Below are 21,830 nucleotides of genomic sequence, written 5' to 3'. Positions count from 1 at the left end.
TAAATTCCCAAGTAAATCCTGAATTCACAAGTTTGTGGGCTTTTCCAAATATGAGAATCATTATTTTCTTGGTCCCCGTCCTTTGTGACAGTTACACAGACCTTTCCCTTCCTTTAATAATCTGTATTGGACCAAATTTCCACATTTCTCTTTTTGGAACCTGCCAGCATCTGAGTTGGAGCTCTGCTGGAACTGATGAAATTTGGAATTGCCACAGAATTGCTTCTGTTGTTGGTTTATTAATGTTTGGGATTTATTTGCATTTCCATCACAAGTGACTTGTGGGAAGAGCAAATATTCCTCAAGGCGTTTTATGGAGTGTTAAGTTTAATTTCTGATGAGTTTGTTTTCTCTAGCCCAGGACATGTTCAAGGGATCTCTGGTTTTCATTTGGCCCTAATTTTCTTCTGATTTGTATTTTTCACTTAAAAACACCTGAAAAATAACTAAAATTATTATTGAGCAGACATGTCAAAAGTCCAACTATTTAAGAAGTATTTGAGGTGGAATTTATTCTTTGGGAACATATTCTGGAGGATCTGTTGGTTCTTGGGGGATATCTGGCAGTATTTTCCATATCTTTACACTCCAAAAGCCAAGGTGGATTTGTCTCTCACCTCAAAATGACTCAATCCCACTCAAAACCCCAAAATCTTACCCCAAAATAGGTGAATCCCACCTCAAAATGGCTGGTTCCCACCTCAGTCCCATGCCAAAATTACTCAATTCCACAGCCTCCAGGTTGATATGGGGTTGCAAGGAGATCAGGAGAAGTGAGATCCAAATTTGAGGTTGTGGGATCAGGATTGTGCGGGGCTGAGTGAGTGTGATTTATTTTGATAGCAAATGAAACTTCCAGAACTATTGATTTCTGTCCCATTCAGTTTCTGTCAGTTCTGGTTTGCTTTTCAGAGTGCTGCCTTCTCAGCTGATTTTGTTTGTGTCCTCCTGTCCCAGACTGAAAAGTAAGATGTGTTCTATTTGCCATCTGTATGGCAGTTGTCCTGTGTTAAGTGGGCAGTTTTTCCTTATCTCTTCCACAATCAATCCTCCCTCAGGGGAGACATCTGCTGATAATGGGCTATTGAATGTCACAGCATGACTGATAAGAACTGTAACATCCCATTGTGAGATGCCTCGCCCAGAGGGAGGAGCCAAGCATTCTTACCTTCATCTAGTCTTGAGATTCTGGCCCACCAACACAGCTTTTTCTGCGCTGGATTTCCCAGAGGAACAGCTGCCTCTTCCACTGCCTCTTCAGAAGAAGACTCCCTTTTCTACAGGATCACTTCTCCAACAGAACCACACCTGACACTCCTGGAGGGCTGCAGCTACAATTCCAATTGGACTGCGGCCAACACCCTGTCCAACAGAGTGTCAGGTTGTATTCTGACCCTGTCAGTGTAGTTTTAGTTCACTTCATTGTTTCTTTTATCTTTTTATTTTCTTCCCTAGTAAAAAACTGTTATTCTGGTTCCATATTTTTACCTGACAGCCGCCCTTAATTTCAAATTTATAACAATTCTGAAAGAAAGGGTCTACATTTTTCCAATTCAGTGGAGGCCCATGCCTTCCTTAGCAGACACCTGTGTTTACAAACCAAAACACCTTCTTTCTCTCCTGCCTTCCTTTGCCTGCTCTGTTACTCTTTCATTGCCTCCCTTGACCCAGGGCACCCAGTTCTCACTTAAGACCAAGTTTCCCTGTGGTACACAGCGGGTCTCCCCATCTTTCTGCATTACCCACTAAGTGTAACCAGGTCCTTGAGCAAAGACAATCCCATGAATGGGTTGGTCTTTGCCTGAGGTGGGATTAATCCAAACAGTTTTCCCTAAAATACCTTTCATATGTACTACTAGGGACCTTATCTCCATCTACTGTGTGTAAGGGTTCTGACTGGGCAGGGCCAGCTCGATTGACAGACCCTCAGGTGTTGAACATCCAGGTTGCTTTTGCCAGGTTAATTTCCCAGTTTCTAAATGTTCCCCCACCAAGTGCCTTCAGGGCTGTCTTAAGGAGTCCGTTGCACCGTTCAACTTTGCCGGCAGCTGGAGCATGATAGGGAATATGATATATCCATTCGATACCATGTTCTCTGGCCCAGGTGTTGATAAGGCTGTTCTTGAAATGGGTGCCGTTGTCAGACTCAATTCTCTCAGGGGTGCCGTGTTTCCACAGGACTTGCTTTTCCAAGCCTAAGATGGTATTCCGGGCAGTGGCATGAGGTACAGGGAAAGTCTCCAGCCATCCAGTGGTGGCTTCCACCATGGTCAGCACGTAGCGCTTGCCTTGGCATGTCTGGGGCAGTGTGATATAGTCAATCTGCCAGGCCTCCCCATACTTGTACTTGGACCACCGTCCACCATACCATAGGGGCTTCACTCTCTTGGCCTGTTTGATGGCAGCACACGTCTCACAGTCATGGATAACCTGGGAAACACTGTCCATGGTTAGATCCACCCCTCGGTCTCGTGCCCACTTGTAGGTGGCATCTCTGCCCTGATGACCTGAGGCATCATGAGCCCATCGAGCCAGGAACAACTCCCCCTTATGGTGCCAATCTAAGTCTATCTTTGACACCTCTATTTTTGCTGCCTGATCTACCTGCTCGTTGTTTCGGTGCTCCTCATTAGCCCGACTTTTGGGGACATGGGCATCTACATGACGGACTTTCACCGTTAGCTTTTCCACCCGAGAGGCAATGTCTTTCCATATATCAGCAGCCCAGATTGGCTTTCCTCTACGTTGCCAGTTGGCCTTCTTCCACCTTCCCAGCCAGCCCCACAGAGCATTGGCTACCATCCATGAATCAGTATAAAGGTAGAGCTTTGGCCACTTCTCCCTTTCAGCAATGTCCAGAGCCAGCTGAACGGCCTTGAGCTCAGCGAGTTGGCTTGATCCACCTTCTCCTTCGGTAGCTTGTGCAACTTGGCGTGTGGGGCTCCATACGGCTGCTTTCCACTTCCGGTTCATCCCTACAATGCGACAGGAACCGTCAGTGAAAAGAGCGTAGCAGGTCTCCTCTGCTGGTAGTTGGTTGTATGGTGGAGCTTCTTCAGCCCTTGTCACTTGTACCTGCTCCTCATCATCAGTGAGACCAAAGTTTTCACCTTCTGGCCAGTTCGTAATTATCTCCAAAATCCCAGGGCGATTCAGGTTTCCAATACGGGCGCGTTGAGTGATGAGGGCAATCCATTTGCTCCATGTGGCGTCAGTGGCATGGTGGGTAGAGGGAACCTTTCCTTTAAACATCCACCCCAGCACCGGTAGTCGGGGTGCCAGGAGGAGTTGTGCTTCTGTGCCAATTACCTCCGAGGCGGCTTGAACTCCTTCAAAGGCAGCCAAGATTTCCTTCTCTGTGGGAGTGTAGTTGGCTTCAGACCCTCTGTAACTTCGGCTCCAGAATCCCAGTGGTCGGCCTCGAGTCTCCCCAGGCACCTTCTGCCAAAGGCTCCAGGACAACCCATGGTTCCCGGCTGCAGAGTAGAGCACATTCTTGACCTCTGGTCTCATCCTGACTGGGCCAAGGGCTACAGCATGAGCGATCTCCTGCTTGATCTGGGTGAAGGCTTGTTGCTGCTCAGGGCCCCAGTGGAAATCATTCTTCTTTCGGGTAACCAGATAAAGAGGGCTCACAATCTGCCTATACTCGGGAATGTGCATTCTCCAGAAACCTATGGCACCTAGGAAAGCTTGTGTTTCCTTTTTGCTGGTTGGTGGGGACATAGCTGTGATCTTGTTGATGACCTCAGTGGGAATCTGGCGCCGTCCATCTTGCCATTTCACTCCCAGGAACTGGATCTCTCGGGCAGGTCCCTTGACTTTGCTCTTCTTGATGGCAAAGCCAGCTTCTAGTAGTATCTGGATGATCCTCTCACCTTTCTCAAACACTTCTGCCGCTGTGCTCCCCCACACAATGATGTCATCAATGTATTGCAGGTGTTCTGGAGCCTCACCCTTTTCTAGTGCAGCCTGGATCAGTCCATGGCAGATGGTGGGGCTGTGTTTCCACCCCTGGGGCAGTCAGTTCCAGGTGTACTGCACGCTCCTCCAGGTGAAAGCAAACTGAGGCCTGCGTTCTGCTGCCAGAGGAATGGAGAAAAACGCATTAGCAATATCAATGGTGGCATACCACTTTGCTGCCTTGGACTCCAGCTCGTACTGGAGTTCCAGCATGTCCGGCACAGCCGCGCTCAGCGGTGGAGTCACTTCATTTAAGCCACAATAGTCCACAGTCAATCTCCATTCTTTGTCAGATTTGCGCACAGGCCAGATGGGGCTGTTGAAGGGTGAGTGGGTTTTGCTGACCACCCCTTGGCTCTCCAACTCCCGAATCATTTTGTGGATGGGGATCACGGCATCTCGATCCATCCGATACTGCCAGCCGTGCAGTGTCGAGGTCGCAATTGGCATGCGTTGCTCTTCCACCCTTAGGAGTCCTACTGCAGAGGGGTTTTCTGACAGTCCAGGCAAGGCGTTCAATTGCTTAATGTCTTCTGCCTCTACAGCGGCTATTCCAAAAGCCCACCTGAGTCCCTTTGGGTCTTTGTAATATCCGTTCCGGAGGAAGTCTATGCCTAGGATACACGGAGCATCTGGGCCAGTCACTATAGGATGTTTCTTCCACTCCTTCCCAGTCAGGCTCACCTCGGCTTCCACCAGAGTCAATTGTTGTGATCCCCCTGTCACACCAGCAATGGAAACAGGCTCTGCCCCCACATGTCCCGATGGTATCAGAGTACACTGTGCACCAGTATCAAATAAAGCATCATATTTTTGTGGCTCTGATGTGCCAGGCCATCGGATCCACACTGTCCAGAAGATCCGCTTTTCCCGTGCCTCTCCCTGGCTAGAGACAGGGCCCCTCTAACACTGGTTATTATTCCTTTCCTGGGCATACATACTAGAGGTCCCTTCAAGGGGGTCTGACAGATCGTACCCACAAGCTTGGTCACGGGAGGTTGAGGCTACCTTCACTTTGGTGGAACTCCCCCGGTTAGAGTTTCCCTCCTTGAGTTGACGGACCCGTGCTGCCAGGACAGAAGTGGGTTTCCCATCCCACCTCCCCATGTCTTCCCCATGGTCACGCAGAAAGAACCACAGATTAGCCCTTGGGGTGTACCCTCTCTCTCTAGCTGGGGATTGTTGGGTGCTGATTCTGGGGCCTGTGACTCTCACGGGTGCTGTATTAACCTTCCTTATCTCCTCCCTCATCTCCTCTTTAAACTCCTTAATCACAGCTGAGATATGAGCCTGCATTGGGCCATTAATCATACTCTCATAATTCCTAAGTTTGTTGGCAACAGAACCTATTGTCTCCCGGTGGGTGTCAGCATTGATTGTTGCAATGAAGGTGGCGTATTGAGATGGCCCAAGATTTGCCAGACTCCACAGCATTTGTCCCGTACACCTGACCTTGTCAGGGTCATCATTGTGTCGTCCATCCCTCCCAAAGAGTACCTCCAATACTGCCACTTCCCTCAGCTGTTGGATCCCTTCCTCGAGGGTCTTCCAGCGCATTCTATGATGGTGCTCTTGCATTCTCTCTCTGTGGACAAACCTCTCCCTGACACTCATTAAGAGCCGCTCCCAGAGAGAAAGGGACCCTGGTTCCCTTACAAAAACCTGATTTATACCCGAGTCCTGGGTCAAGGGTCCTAAGTTCCTTGCCTCACCACCGTCCAGCTGCACGCCTGTACCCATAAGATCCCAAACCCAGAGTAGCCAGGTAGCATAAGCCTCACGCCCTCGTCGCACAATGTCTTTATGCAGATTGCGAAGACTTTCGTACGTCAGGGACTCGGTGATGATAGCAATCTCTGGCTCCCCTGTGGGTTGTGAGGTTCCTCCATTCCTGTCCCTATCTGCAGGGTGCTCTGCTTTCACCTTAGACTTCCTTGTTTCTACCGGGGCCACTGCTGCTGACCGTGACTGCCCTTGTGGTTCAGCTGGAACCTGGACAGTTGTAACATTAGTGGGTTCCACAGCTGTACTATTAGACTGTCCCTCCTCAAGGCAAAGGGCCGGTTTCTCACCAGCTGGGGAAATGCACTCCTTCAGCATCTCTTGTATCTCCTTAACCAGAACCCTCACCCAATCTGGGCGGTTCATTTCTGAGGTGGGCTGTGGGGCAGGGTCAGGCTCTGGAGCAGCAGCATCTCGAGTCTGTGGTGTAGGTGTGAGGGTAGTTATCCAGGTTAATCTTCCCTTATCTCTGAATGCTAAATATAACAGGACTATCAGCAACACCACCCATTGTATGGTATCATTAGCACTTAGAAAGGATCTTAACCCTTTGAGAACTGGTGAAGCAGACCCAAAAAGATGGTTAAAAGGTTGGGAGAAAGTTTGCCCAGGTGCTATTTCCTCGCAGTAGGTACCGTTATTAAAGTAACCCCAAAAACATACACTTAACGTGTGGTAGCTATGAATCCATGTACCTGCCTTCCAGAGGAAATTAAAGATCCATGAATTCCTCACCCAATTAACCCAGAAGCCAAACTTGATAACAGACACCGTAGCCTTAGTTATAGGACCCATTTTTAGATAAGGGTCTGCAAATGGGAAAAGTATAGCTACGATCACATGCCACCCAAACCAAGGTAAACTAGACCACATGGTGATGCTGAAGATGTTTTTACACACAACAAAAAACCAAATTACTTAAGAACTGTTAATCCTTTTTCCCTCTCAATGCCCTCGGGCCTCACGTTGATGCGCCAAATTCTGTCTTGGTTCGACAAGACAGGAGTCTGTAAAAGAGGGCAAAGCCTCCTGTGCAATGGAGAACGGCAAACCCCCCTCCCTCTGAATTACCAGGATCTTTAAATTAAAAGGCTCTCAGGCAAAGATATGGGAGTGGGAGTAACAATTCTTTACTAGGAGAAAACTAGACAACAATTTAAAAAAAAAAAAAAAGGCAAATGCAATCGGTACAAACAAAACCAGTGAAAGAAAAAAGTCCAGAACCTGGGGAATGCCAGTATCAGTTCTGCTGGGACAATTGCTTCCCTTGCAATAGTTGATGAGTTGCAGCTGCAGAGGTGATCTTTAGAAGGGTACAGTTTTCCTTTGGAGATCTGGTGGCAGTGGGGCCGGTCTTCCTCTGTGCCGGGGTTGCCTCTGAGCTCCGCCGCCGTCGGCTCAGCGCGCGCCGGCTGCTTCGCTGCGAGTGCCGCCGAAGAGAGAGCGAGCGAGAGCTGCTTCCCCCAGAAATCCCGCGAAGAGAGAGAGAGCTGCTTCTCTCGGAGTCCCGCCCAGAGAGCTGCCTCCTCTCCCCAAAAAGCTACCCCTTTAAACAACAATAGAGTGCTTGGCTTCCCCCCTCTGGGTGGGACCCCTCACGGTGTTACATTTACCAGCCCTTCATTGAATCAGTCAATGGTGTATAAACAAACTATTGCCTCTACAGGGCAAAACCATTGTCTCTGAGAGAGATAACAAAAACCTGTCCAACCGGTTTTTTCTTCAACAGATGGCAAATGGAATACAAGCTTATCTTACAACCCAGGACACACAGGAACCCTCAACTCCTTCAAACCCAGCATCCCCCTCATCCCCTGCAAGTTCCTCCCATGGCACCGGCCATGGCCATGTCCCCACTTGTCACTGGCCATGTCCCACCATGTCCTCACCCATGGCTGTCTCCCCACCATGTTTCCATCCCTGTCACTGTCCCCCATGTCTCCATCCATGCCTGTGTCTCCCCATGTCCCTAGGGATGGCCCTGTCCCCCTCCATGTCCATGCGTGCCCATGTCACTCTCCATGTCTAATGCTTTTTCTCTTTTTGAGCCTGGTCTTATAAGCTCTCAGAGATAAGCATTATACCCTTGATAGCTCAGCTACCTCATGTGGCATAAAACAAGCAGGATGGCTCATGTGACAGTGTTGGAAATAAAAAGTTTTAATAAAAGGCAAAAATAAAAAAGCTTTTTACAGAGAAAAGCCAAGTCAGGGCAAGGGTTCTTGCTCTTACTAAAACACTTCACAAAAGCAATTAACTTCTTTTGTTCTCTTCTTTTCTAGGGAATTGCTTAGGTGGGACTTTTTGGCTCCTGTCCAATTAGCTACCCTTAAGTTTGAGGTGAAGTCCCAGAGGTCCTATGAGGTGTCTTTAAACCAAATTGAGGAGAGAAACACCTGGCCTTTTGTCCTTTTTAAGGGAACAAAAGGTTAACTTGTTTACTCTGTCAACAGAGGGCACATTCTTACACGTGTCCCACCATGTCTGTGTCCTACCATGACCACATCCACTAACTTAGTTCAATGTCTATTTTTACTTCAATATTGGATATTTTAAAGGGATAAAGAGAAATGAAAACAAAATCAAAGCCAAAAGAAAGACTTCCATGTCCATGCTGGCTGAGGATCCACGTGCTTGGGTGGAGGGAAGAACCTTTTTGGTGGAGTTTCTACCCCACTGTCTCCAAAATCTTGGTCTTTTCCCCAGTTTTTCCACCATCTGGCTGCAGAAGACACCCTTGGGCAATAGGAAATCAAAATTGTGGAATCCCTGAAGTTGGAAAAGACCTTGTCCTGGTTCAGAGCAAATTTGGGAGAGAACCTCCAAAGGGATTCCTCTGGAAAGCAGATTCAATTGGCTCCTCCCCCAGCCAGTTTGGGAAAAATATCTCCTTGGAGAACAGTGGAAAAAACTGTTTTTTAAAGAATAAAACCTAAACAATATTAAACAATAAAACCTCTTGCTGCTCTAAAAGAGAGACAAACTCAGGAAGTCCCTCCGTGGGTTGTAGCTCAGCTCACTCAGTCTCTTATCAGTCCCTCCGGTGCTGGAAATGCCACAGTCCAGGCCTGGCCCGCTGGGCCACAGGTGTGAGCTGCCGGTGCTCTTCTGGGTGTTCAGGCCAGAGCAGGTTTAAACAGGTCCAAAGAAAAGGGAAAAACAGCCACAGTCCAGGGAACTTCTCTGCCACAGCTAGCTAAAACTAATTAACAGCAAAGGAGAGCTCTGTACCTCTGTCTGTCCATCTGCAACAACCTGGCCCAGGAGCAGGAATGTGGAGGAGTGAGTGCAGTTTCTGAAAACAAACTCTGCCCTTCTCTCCCTCCTTTGCTCTCGGAACAAGTCTTAAAGGTGCAAAAATTATAATTCACCATAAACACAACAAACAACTGGAGATACAAGCATCAAATAGTCAACCTAGGACATACCTCCAAGACCATTCAGTATTCCTTGATGCCACCAGAAGATAGGATTGAATGCAAAAGATTTTATGGAGTTGGAAGTCATTAAATCTGCTCTCCCCAAGGAATTCCCATTGTTGGTCTGTGCCCCAATGGATGTTCCTGCCACTGGGTTTATCTAGGTGCCCACAGGGAATGAGGAAGATGTGGAGCCTCCCAGCCAAGTGTCTTCCCAACACAGATAACCAGGCCCATAGATCACCAAGACTGCCTAATGAAGGTCACTGAGGATCATCCAACGTGGATCCTCCCATAGGGAATGGAGCTGGGAGGAGCATAAGAAGCTCTTCCCACCCTTGGGGAACTCACAGGGCTTCCCCCCTTAGTGGCGCCTCCGTTGGTGTTTGATCAAAACTGATCTCTGTGAGAAGCTCTTCCCACACTTCCCACACTCGTAGAGCCTCTCCCCGGTGTGGATGTGCCGGTGCTCGGTGAGGTCGGAGTTGTGCTTGAAGCCCTTCCCGCAGTCGGGGCAGCGGTAGGGCCTCTCCTCGGTGTGACTCCGCTGATGTACGAGGAGACTGGAGCTGATCCGAAACCTCTTCCCACACTGGGGACACTCGTAGGGCTTCTCCCCGCTGTGGATGCGCTGGTGCTTTCTCAGGTCTGAGTGCCACCCATAGCTCTTCCCACATTCCAAGCACTCATAGGGCCGTTCCCCAGTGTGGATCACCTGGTGCCGAATCAGGGCTGAGCTTTCTCTGAAACTCTTCCCACATTCCCCACACTTGTAGGGCTTTTCCCCAGTATGGATCTTTTTGTGTTCCGTAAGCTGGGAGTTGAGGCTGAAGCTCATCCCACACACCCCACACTCGTAGGGCTTTTCTCCAGTGTGGATCCTCTCGTGTCTCCTCAGGCCAGAGCTGTGCCTGAAGCTCTTCCCACATTCCCCACACTCATAGGGTTTTTCCCCAGTGTGGATCCTCTGGTGTTGCATCAGGTAGCCCTTCTGGCTGAAGCTCATCCCACATTTACCACACTCAAAGGGCTTTTCCCCAGTGTGGATTACCGAGTGCTGTATCAGGCTGCTCCTCTGGCTGAAGCTCTTCCCACATTCCCCACACTCAAAGGGCTTTTCCCCAGTGTGGATCCTCTGATGTTGGATCAGAATGGAGTTCTGGCTGAAGCTCCTCCCACACTCCCCACACTCAAAGGGCCTCTCCCCGGTGTGGAATCTCTGGTGAAGTCTCAAACTGGAGCTCCACCTGAAACACTTTCCACATTCCTCACACTCGTAGGGCCGTTCCCCAGTGTGGATCACCTGGTGCTCGATCAGGTGGGAGCTCCGGCTGAAACCCTTCCCACATTCCAAGCACTTGTGCGGCTTCTCCCTGCCACGAGGCTTCTCCACCAGCTCTGAGCTCTGGCTGGATCTCTGCCCACCTTCCTGGCTCAGGAGGGCTCTTTCCTCCCTGCAGCTCCCTGGGCTGGGTTTGCTGCCACTCCTTGTGCGGGATCTCCAGGGCTTTTCCTCCTCCTCCATTTCCTCCATTTTCATTCCTCCCCGGGAATGAAAAATCCTGGTCTGGGGGAAAAAAAAAAGAACAGAGCATCTTGGACTGGGAGTTTCTCCTGTCCCCACTTCATCTCACCAAGTCATTGGGCATTGTGTGTCTATAAGAACCTCCAAAACACCAAGGTTCAGCATAAAAATCCTCCAAACTTTAAGACACAGATCAAAACCTCCCCAAACATCAAGATTCAGTAAAAAATTCCTCCAAAACATAAAGATTCAGCCCCTAAAAAAAATAAAGCACCAACATTTAACCCAATAAAGCTGAGAAATGCCGTGATTCACCCCTGTGAAAATCGTGGAACCCCTCAACAGTCACGTGCTGCATGTGGGGTGACAATGCTCCTGGGGCTGAGGGGAGGCTATAGATACAAGGAGGTATGGAACCTTGTGGTGATCCTTGTTTCTGCTCCTCCTCCTCCGGTGTCCCTATTCTTCCTCACACTCCTCTTCCTCCTCCTATTCCTCCTTCTCCTGCACAATCCCACCCTCTCCTGCCACCTGCATCCTTTGACCATTCTGTTCCTCAAGCCTGCTTCTCCTTCCCTTCTCCTCCTGCCCCCAGGCCCAGCACCCACTGCCGGCTGCCTCTTCCCCCCACACCCACAGCATCCCAGCGCAGGGGCAGGGATGGAGCTGGGGTAGGTCGGGCTGGGGCAGCGCTGGGCTCTCGGCCGCTCCCGCCCGCACTCGGTCCCCACTGCAGCCGCTCCCGCCAGGACAGCGCGGGGGGGCCCGGCCTTGGCGCTGCCCCACTCCCACCTCCCCAAATTCCCCTCGCGGGGCCATGGGGCCGAGGGGGGGCGCAGGTGGGTCCAGGTGGGGAACGCGGGGAGCTGCGAGTCTGCCTGGCAACTGGTGAGTCATCAGCGCCGCGGGCTCTGATTGGCTGAGCTCGGCCCGAGCCCTGGGGCTGCAGCACAGAGGGGACACCCTGCTCCAGGGGGGATGTCCCACAAACGGGGGACCCCATGGAAGGAACCACAGGAAAGTGTCTTTACAAACAGATGCTCTAAAGCTGCTCAGAGATAGGGCCAGTGATCTGTACATAAGGAAGTAACAGGAGAAGCCATCGGTTTCAGGAAATCTTGTAAGTGATGACACAGACTTCTGCTCAGACAAGGTCCTACTCTATCCATGAACTTCCAGAAACATAAAAAAGCCTTAAAAGAGCCATGAATATCGTTTGCCATACAGAAGTGGGGCGCATATGAAGGAGGTATATAGAAGGTGGATTGGGAAGTCTGTACCTCTCAAGTGCTTCAGCCAATGAGGAAAGCAGAGGGAGATGTGGCCAGGAGAATTAGGATGAAAAGGAGGCTGTGTCCTCCAATTGGAGAGATCCCATCGGGAATGTCCAATGGCCTTTCCCATTTTTTGGAATGAAATTACTTCTACAGGACACCTCTGTCTGGTCTGTGGACAGAATTCTCTGGTGATGTCAGTTTACCTGCACACCCTGGGGCTCATCCCAAATTCCTTCCACCCTCCGGGGCGGGCAGGGAGTGCAGCTGAAGGTGCCTCACCCACTTTGGGTGATCAGCTCCCTTGGCTGGCGGCGGCACCAGAGATTGATTTGGGACCCGGGAGTGACCAGGAGACAGACGAGTGACACATCAGGGGGTCTGTGAAGGGTCAGCAGGGAGAGAGCACTGAAAATCTCATCAGTGAGTGCCCTGGGATCCTCGGGGAGTGAACATGGCAGGGCACCCATGGAGGGGAGAAAAGGGAAAGCCAGGGAGGGGTCCTGGCCAAAGGGGTGATGATCCCAAAATGTCTCTGAAGGGTCCCCTGGGAGAATGTTGAGGTAGTTTGCACATTTCCCCAGAGTTAATTAAGGACATGGAAACCCAGGGGGGCAATAAGGGAAGTGGAGAAGGGATTTGGACAACAGGGGATGGATGGGGTTGGTGTGCTGGAAAGGGATCAGGTGAAGGGGAGTGTGCAGCAATATGGTTCAGGCAAGAAGCAGCAGGAGGAATCTATGTGGTAAGAAAAAGTATGATGGAAAAGAGGAGAAAGAGAAAATTAGTCACGATTGGGATGATTTTCAGCAGGGTCTTATCCTCAGAATTTGCCAGCTGATCCAGATCCTTTCCATCCCCGGTTTCCAGGAGAGGAAAAGCAGGAGGTCAGGATGCCAGGGGTTTCTCTGCGGTGGCAGCGGCAGCACCGGGCGCAGAGGTGCGGCACCGGGAGCACGGGCTGGGGCCTGTGGGGAGCTGCGGGGCCGGGCCGGGGCTGTGGGGCAGCCGGGGCTCAGCGCCGGGCGCTGCCTGACCCCACCAGCCCCGGGCAGGGCCGGCAGTGGCCCCCGGCCCCCAGGAGGCTGCGGGACGCCCCGGCCGCTGCCCGGCCCCGGGGAGCTGCCGGCCCTGCCCGCCGGGGGGGCCGCCTTTGGACACTGCGGCAGGACAGGCACCGGCTCTGCCACACGGGCTGGGCAGGGACCCTGAGCACAAGGGGGAACACAAAGGAACAGCTGGGAAATGCAGAGTGCACATGGAAGGATCAGGATTTGCTGTTCAGGATTTGCTTTGGGTCCCTGCAGAAAGGAAAGGTTTTGCAGGAAGCTCAGCAGCTCTCAGAGGATGAGCACCCACAGACAGTGACCGGGGCTGCAGGAGTGACACAAGAAGCCCTGCAGCACTTGGGCACAAAGGCACAGCAGCTGAAGGCAAGAAGGGATGAGCAAAAGGCCAAGCTGAAGGCAAAGGCCACGGCAGAGTTCCCACAGCCCTGAGGGATCAACCCCAGGGCCCAAGGGGGCCCCAGCACCCAGGGCATGACGGGGTCGGCCACAAGCACCTGGCAGAGGCATTGCCCTCCTGGCCAGGGCACAGCCCACCCAAACAGCCCCTGGGAAGGAGTCAGGGCTCCAGCTGCAGCCCACAAGGACACTGCAAGCACAGACAGCAGCACCCTCAGCAGGAGCAAGTCCACCCCTGCATGGACATGGATTGGCAGGGCTCTCTGAGCTCCCATCCCACCGGGGTCCCACCACACTGGAGCCCTGGAGAACATTCAGGCTGGGTCTGCATCCAGAGGAGGCCTCTCCTGATGGACACAGGGGCCTCTCCATCCACTCTGAATCTTACACCTAAGCGGGACAACTGCTAAAAATGTCTTTGAGTATTCAGGGGAGAAGTAGGAAAGAGGAGTGGCTTTATTCAACCACTTATAGCATATGTGGGAAAGGGTTTGAAATGCAAGAATTTTTACTTGCTCCTAATTGTGACTATAGTTTACAGGGAAGGGATTTGATCACTAAACTGGGAATGAAAATTAACATTATAAAAGCTGACACAGAGGCTAGTTCTGTTGTACCTTTGTGTCATATGTCTGGCAAGGCCTATGCTGAAGTGAACCCAGAAGTGTGCGCAGCCTCAGGGAAATGGGGAAAATTAGATATGGAGCCTCTTCAAAGTACTTTGAAGCAACCAGCACAAGTGTTGTCTAGAAGCAACACCCTATTCCAAGGGAGGGAAGAATGAAAAATGCATATTATATGATTGGCTCATTGCAAATATTAAAATGAATCCTATATGTGGTATGTTGGAAAGTTATGCTCTAGTAATCTCTTTTAAGTAGTGCTGTATTAATCTCTTTTAAGTAGTGTGCTACATACAGTTTTTAGCCTATAGCATGAGATTAAAATAGAAACTATGTGACATAAGATACTTTTTGTAACTAGCTCAAGGAATGGAAAAGATAATAAAGAAATTCTTTGCATTATTGATGCTGGATAGAGATCACAGCAACAGACAATTGGAACCCCAGAAAAGAATCATTGCCTCCTTTCCAGAAAAGCTCAGACTTCCAGGAACCAAGAAGGCTGATGTACAACATGGGGGGGAATCTAAAATTAAGCAGAAACACCCTGGTTTGAAAGGAATGTTTGAATCATGTATGAGATATATGAATATGCAATAGGCTATTGCTTTTAAGGGGTAGTCCTTTATAAGCAAGGTGTGCTATTTGGTGGAGTGCCAGGCAACCGGACTCCATAATTGTTTACATTTATTGTCTCTTATTGTCCTAATTTTTATGACTATTTTCTTACTAATAAAGTTCTAAAATTTTAACAAAAGTGAATGGTGTTTTTCACAGGAAGGAAGGGGAATTAGACAAAGCGCAGGACAAACCCACAGAGCTGTGTGTGCTTGTAAGAGCCTGGCACTGAAATGCCCTGAGCACGAAGGCTTCAATAGCTTCTGGTAAGACCATGTCAGCTAAAAGGGGGCAAAATCAATTCTGACTTCTTCAGCAACCACTGGATCACTTATTAAGGTATTTCTAAAAGAAATAATTCCAATAAAAGGGATTGTGGAAGAAATAGAATCAGACAGTAGAACTCATTTTACAGGAAAAATCCTTCAGGGGGTTATTTCAGCTTTAGGAATACAATGGGACCTCCATAACCCCTGGCACCCCCACAGCTCAGGTTGGGTAGAAAGAATGAATAGGGAACTAAGGAAACACCTTTGGAAGCTGGGGATACAAACCAGGATGCCATGGGTACGGCTTTTGCCATTGGCTTGGGCAAGAAGAAGAGCCAGACCCAGGGCAGATATTCAATTCAATCTCCCATGGAACTGATCTTGGGAATTCCTTACCCTGGGAATTCTCCACCTAGTGCAGGGTGGAGATAAGGGATGCACATTTAAAGCAGTCTGTGGCCAGAATCCTGTCTCTGGTGCAATCTCTTCCCCAGCAAGCTGGGCTGGCACAGAGCCTGACTTGGCACTTTGCTGCTCCCAATGATATGTATGTTTGTTATAATTTGCACCAATGTAATATTGTTGTATTTGGTTAAGGGAAATATGATTTGACACGTATAATATTTTGTTATTGCAAAGCACACACGCCAGCACTGAGAACTGCCCCCCCCCACATATTGGTTACACCAATACCGGCTTTCTTGGACAAAGCCTCATTTACAATTTAACACATGTGGCTCGCCTGAAGATGGGGAGATGGGCTGCTCAGAAGGGCGATACTGGAATGCCTGGGCACTGATCATCCTGGTAACAACCCTAGATTGGGATTGCTGAACTCCTCCGGGCTGATACATCTGAAAGCCACGGCTCCATAACTCCATCAGAGGATCGAGGATCATCCACACCTGGACTTGGATTGTTCAACCTTGACTCAGAGAAAAGAACTTTATGAATATGTGGGACTTTGAATAGAAAGAAAAGGCAGACGGCTGAAATCCCAGCCTTGGGCAGAAAATTTCCTGTAAGAACTGCAGGGTCCAGGAGGGTGTGTGTGTGCCTAGGGTAGGGGAACCTCTGCCAAATGGCGTCCTTCCTGTCACACACCCAGTGCCGACCCCAGGCTCAGCACTGTCCTTCTCCTTGTGGCTGGCTCAGAGAGAATTTGACTCTAAATAAAATTTTCATTTTTCATTTTTATTTGGATGGACAAATTTTCATTTATAACACCAACATCCAAGCAGGACATGGGCTCTGCCTAAGGAGTGCAAAGCAGCACCACTGGTGGCCAAGTGGCGTGGCCCATGCCAAGGGGCCCCGAGGCCAGAAACAGCCGCCAGCACAGCTGAACACGGGGGGACCCCTCAGCCTGGGCTCCAGGTCTCTGCAGCCCCGGAGATTTGCACTTCCCGCCTGCAGCAGGAGGATGGGAGGCCCCCCTGAGCCTGCACTGAAGGCAGCGCAGCAGCAGCCAGGGCTCCACAGCGGGGCAAGGCCCTGGGCCTGCCCACACCTCCTCTGCTGAAATCCTCGGCCTGGCCACCCTCCTTGGGCAGCTCCAGCCACCGGGGCCAGCCCTTGCTGCCACTGCTGCAGCTTCAGTGCTCGCTGGGCCTGCACTGCCACAGCTGCTGGGGAGACACCGGGACAATTCCACTCACTTACACTCACACTGCATTAGCTGGGTTGGTGGAAAATGTAGCAAGTTTCATTAAAAAAAAAAATTATTTCTCTACTCAGGCTTGGTTTGCCTTTGCCTTGGGGAAAGAAATTTTAAAGGTTTTGTTAAGGGCTGTTACACCACTCAGTGGAGATGAGTTTAACATCTCAACCCACTGGGAATACCCCAAAAGATACCACAAAACATCAACCCCAGCAGCAAACAGCAACCAACACCTACCCCAGACACTGCCCCCAGCAGAGTTAGAGGCACCTGGTCTGCAAAAGGCTGAGAAGGAAATCCAGGAGTTCGAACCTAATTAACATCAGAGGCAAAGAAATCTGGGTCCAGTAGGAAACCAAATACTAAAAACTACACAACTTGGAAGCAATGAACATGAAACCAATGGATTTAGATTGGTTCAGACTGTATAAATTTAGGAAAATCTAGTAAAACTCACATGTCATGGGATAATTTTCTCTGCACAGCCAGCCTATGTGTGAATGAAATGATTTCTGTTGCACATCTTTGCCAGAACCAAGGAATGCCTTGACTCTCTAGCACTAAAGATATTGTTGGAAATTTTTTTTCCCTGCAGTTTCAGAGACAAGATTACACTATGAGAATAACTTTCCGAAATAATTGTCCTGGCTTGTAAGATAAGCAGGTATTCTATCTGCCGTCTGTTGGAGGTTGGGCAGTTTTCTTATCTCTTCCAAGAACAAAGTCTCCCTCTGGGGAGATATCTTCTGTTCATGGACCATTGAATGACTCACTGCATGACCAGTAAAGTTACATCATCCCATTGTGAGATGCTCCACCCAGAGGGAGGAGCCAAGCACCCCTACCTGCATAAAATCTGCACTTTTTGGGACACTGAGCAGCTATTAGCTGGATTTCCAGAAAAGCAGCTCATTTCTCTGCTGGATTCCCAGAGGAAGACCAAGCCCAACTACTACCAGACCTCCAAAGAAAACTCCACCCTTCTAGAGATCGCCAATCCAGCAGCATTTCATCTGCCACTCCAGGAAAAACAGCCACCATTTATCTAGACTACTGCCAACACCCTAACTCCTCAGGGTGTTAGGTTTCCTACTCTATCACTAGTTTTGTTTGTACTAATTACATTTTTATTGTTATTATTTTTATTTAGTTTTTCTCCTAATAAGGAACTGTTATTCCCATTCCCATATCTTTACCTAAGAGCTTTTTTTGAAATTGTGGTAATTCGGAGAGAGGGAGTTTACCTTTTCCATTTCACAGGAGGCTCTTGCCTTCCTTCACAGACTCCTGCCTTTTCAAACCAAGACAGAGCCCTTGGACAATCTTCCACCCCTGTACCTGAATTCTCCTCCCCAGGCTCAGGCCCCTGTGCCTGCACCAGCGGGGCACCCGCCTCAGCCTGCACAGGCACAGGCACCGCCGTGTAACACACAGCCCTCGGCTCCGGTGCTGCCGGACCCATCAGGTCCCTCCCAGCCCCACCTGCACCACAACAGGCAGACGATCCCGGGCACACACCTCCCCCTGGGAAAACTGCTTATCCTCCAGCTAGCAGAACATGGTGCAAGACACGGAGAGAAAACCATGACGATAGTGAGGAGGAAGGGGACAGACCCAGTCTTTACCCTCTAAGAAAAGTACCAACCGCTCCCGGAGTCATTGGGTACGTAAATGTGCCGATCAATATGGGAGATGTAAGAGCTTTCAGCAAGGAAATGCAGAAATTAATGGATAATCCTCTAGGGGTGGCAGAGAGGCTGGATGAATTTTTGGGGAACATCATCTATTCATATGATGACATCTGCACCATTCTAAGGTCGTTATTCAACGCCAAAGAACGGGACATGATACGGCAGGCTGCAATAAATGATTGAGAGCACAGGAATCCCCAGGGAGGGAGTGGCACGAGAGAAAGCCTGAACAGAGGCCATCATAGAACACCCAGGCAGAGAAGGATCAGTCTAAAATGATAGGGCTAAGGAACATGGTAATACAGGGAATTTGGGGGACGGTACCAAAGGGACAGAACATTAGTAAAGCATTGGGGGAATGCCAGGGGAGGGATGAAATACCCACCAAATGGCTGGAGAGGCTGAGAAAGAGCCTCCAAATGTATTCGGATACCGACCCTAATTCACCTGTCAGGGGCTATTCTGTTTAAAACACAATTTGTTGCTAAATCATGGGAGGACATATGGAAAAAGCTAGAAAAAATAGAAACTTGTCAAGAGAAAAGCCTCCAAGAATTGTTAAGGGAGACACAGAAGGTTTACATGAGAAGGAATGATGAAAAATAAAAAGCACAGGCAAGGATACTGGTGGCGCAATAAGGGAAGTGCAAAAACAGGAGCAGATACAAAATCCCGGAAAGCTGGCACAAACACAACAGCCCCAGGGAAAACCTAACCCCTCTCAGAAGAAAGGCATAAACAAACAGGTAAGCAGCCCTGAGTGCTTTTACTGTAAACAGAAAGGGCACTTTAAAAGAGACTGTAAGAAGAGAATGAAGGATGAACAGATCTTCCAGGAGGATTAGAGGTGTCAGGGGCTTTATAATTTGGGGTCCAGAACACCTGGAGAGCCCTTGATAAAATTAAAAATTAGACCCCAAAAACAAGAATTGGTGGTTTTGGTCAATTCAGGCGCAGAAAGAACTACAGTTCAGCGACTGCCACCTGGATGTACTAAAAGCAAGGATTCAATGGTGGTCATTGGGGCTAAAGGGGAACCCTTTAAGGTTCCGGTTTTAACAAATGTGGAAATAGAAAATAAGTTTTGTCTGGGGAACATAGTACTGGTAGAAGAAGCAGATTATAATTTGCTGGGGGGGGATCTAATGGTAGCTCTGGGATAAGCCTGATAGCACAGGACTCCCAGCTCACAGTAAGTTTATACAAAATAACCGCTGAGGACAAAAATGAGATAAATCCCAAAGTGTGATTTGGGAAGAGGCGGGGAGGTTAAACACTCCACTCAGGAAGAGGCGGGGAGGTTAAACATGGAGCCAATTCACACTGAGATCCAGAGACCAGAGGATCCAATCAGGATTAAACAGTACTGCATTCCCATGAAAGGCAGGAATGGACTGAAGGCTGTAATAGAAGATCTAAGAAAGAAAGGCACATTGGAACTGTGCATGTCAAGACATTACACTCCTACCTTGGCAGTACAGAAGGCGGATGGTAATTACAGGCTGGTGCAAGATTTGAGGGTGGTAAATCTATTCTCTGTACTCACCAAACCTATTTGGACAAGCCCTTGAAAAACTCTTAAGTGAGTTTGTGCCCGTTAAAGGGACCAAATTAGTACAATACGTAGATGACCTACTGGCAGCCGGACTCAGGGAGGAGGACGTGCGGGACAATAGCACTATTAAACTTCTTTGGGGAAAAAGGGTTGAAGGTCTCAAATTGAAATTACAGTTCACAGAGCCTGAGGTCAAGTACCTAGGGCATTGGTTAACAAAAGGTAAGAAGCTGGATCTGGACAGGATAACAGGTATCATTACTTTACCCCCTCCATGAACAAAAAAGGAGGTCAGGCAGCTGCTGGGGCTTCCAGGATACTGCAGGCAATGGATCGAGGGATATAGTGAGAAGGAAAAGTTTCTCCATGAAAAGCTTATCACGGACAAGCTAAAGTAGACAGAGCAGGATGAGGAGGGTTTCAAGAAATTAAAAGAAACCCTCGCAGCAGCTCCTGAGTTGAGCCTCCCTGATGTAAAGAAACCTTTTCAGCTGTTCCTGGACATCAGTAATCACACTGCCCATGGGGTTTTAATGCAGGATTGGGCCGGGGCCAAGAAGCTGGTGGGGTATGTATCAAAGCTTTTAGATCCTGTAAGCAGGGATCTTACAAGCAATTGCAGCAGTGACAGTGTTGGTGGAGGAGGCTAAGAAGGTGACTGTTACAGAATTTCTGAGAGAGAGGGCATGATTTATGTCTGGAGTGAGAACTGAGCTTCCCCTCAGTCTAGGCCACAGATTTGGGGCTTGTGAGGCCTTCCAGCCTCTGACGCAGTTAGAAATTAAGAGCTTGTGGCGCAGATAGAAATTGTATTAAGGTGTGATGCAAAGCACTGGGCTGTCTGGGTGTAAAGTAGTATAGGTTTATAGTGTAAGGTTTAGGCCACTTTAAGACAAAGGTAAACAATGTTAGCTTGCCAATGAGAGTGCTTTGTAAACTATAAACTATATAGAAGTGTATAAAAACTGCCATCTTCTCTCGAATAAATGGAGAACGTTGCATTAATCATATTGGTTGGATGTGTGTTCTGTCCTGTCCAGCTTCCCGTTATCTCAGGTCCCTGGTCGCAGGTGACCGTCGGGGCATTCTGCAGCAAAAGGCTGACAAGTGGCCAACTGACGCCAGGCTCCTACAGTATGAGGCTGTATTAATCCACTCCCAGGATTTGGAATTGTGAACTACCTCGGTGCAAAATCACGCGTGATTCCTGGCTGGGGAAGCCGCAGGAGTGCCTTCCCATGACTGCGCAGAAGTGGTGGAGCTGCAGATCAAAATAAGGCCAGATGTAGAAGAAGGTGAAAAATGGTTTGTGGGTGGTTCTGCAAGGGTCATAGATGGGAAAAGGAAATCAGGATATTTTCTGATGGCAAAACCAGGGAGGTAGTGGAATCAGGACCCCTGAATCCTGGATGGTCAGCACAAGCTTGTGAGTTGTACGCAGTATTGAGGGTCCTGTGGCAATTAGAAGGGAAAAAAGGAACAATTTTTACAGATTCAAATTATGCATTTGGGGTGGTACACATATTTGGAAAGATTTGGGAAGAACAAGGGTTACTCAATACTCAGGGAAAGAGGCTAGGGCATTAAGAAATAATCAGGCAAATCTTAAAGGTTATAAGGGGGCCAGAGGCAATTGCCATAGTCCACGTGAAAGGGCACCAGACAGGAATGCAGTTCAGGACCCAAGGGAACAATTTAGCAGAGAAAGAGGACAAAAGCATGCCTCTAATGAAGGTAAGTACCCCAGGAATCGAAGAAGGGGAGGTACAGGAATATCCTCCCCACCCCTTCCTGAAGGAAATCGAGGGGTACAAGAAGATAGGAGGCCAGCTAGAAGGAGGTAAGTGGAAATTGCCAGATGGGAGGGAGCTGTTGTCTAAAGACTACAGCAGAAACATCCTGAGGAGATTACATCAACAAACACACTGGGGAGTCCAGGCCCTGGCAGAGCAATTCCCTGGATTCTTCGGGTGCAAGGGGATTTA

At 49.2% G+C, this 21,830-nt stretch overlaps 1 protein-coding gene across 1 annotated transcript in view; it reads right to left on the bottom strand.

Moving 5' to 3' along the window:
- LOC144248430 (uncharacterized) overlaps positions 1–21,830 on the bottom strand; it is a 402,567-nt gene that overhangs the window by 2,851 nt on the left and 377,886 nt on the right. Inside the window, exon 9 of the mRNA XM_085565449.1 lies at positions 9,617–10,541. Coding sequence (XP_085421575.1) covers positions 9,617–10,541 — 925 coding nt within the window. The remainder of the gene's footprint in view (positions 1–9,616; positions 10,542–21,830) is intronic.

The sequence above is a fragment of the Lonchura striata genome, chromosome 36 (genome assembly GCF_050655825.1).
Source record: "Lonchura striata isolate lonStrDom1 chromosome 36, ASM5065582v1, whole genome shotgun sequence".
Classification (NCBI taxonomy): Eukaryota; Metazoa; Chordata; class Aves; order Passeriformes; family Estrildidae; genus Lonchura; species Lonchura striata.
This window is presented reverse-complemented; position numbering and strand designations above follow the sequence as displayed.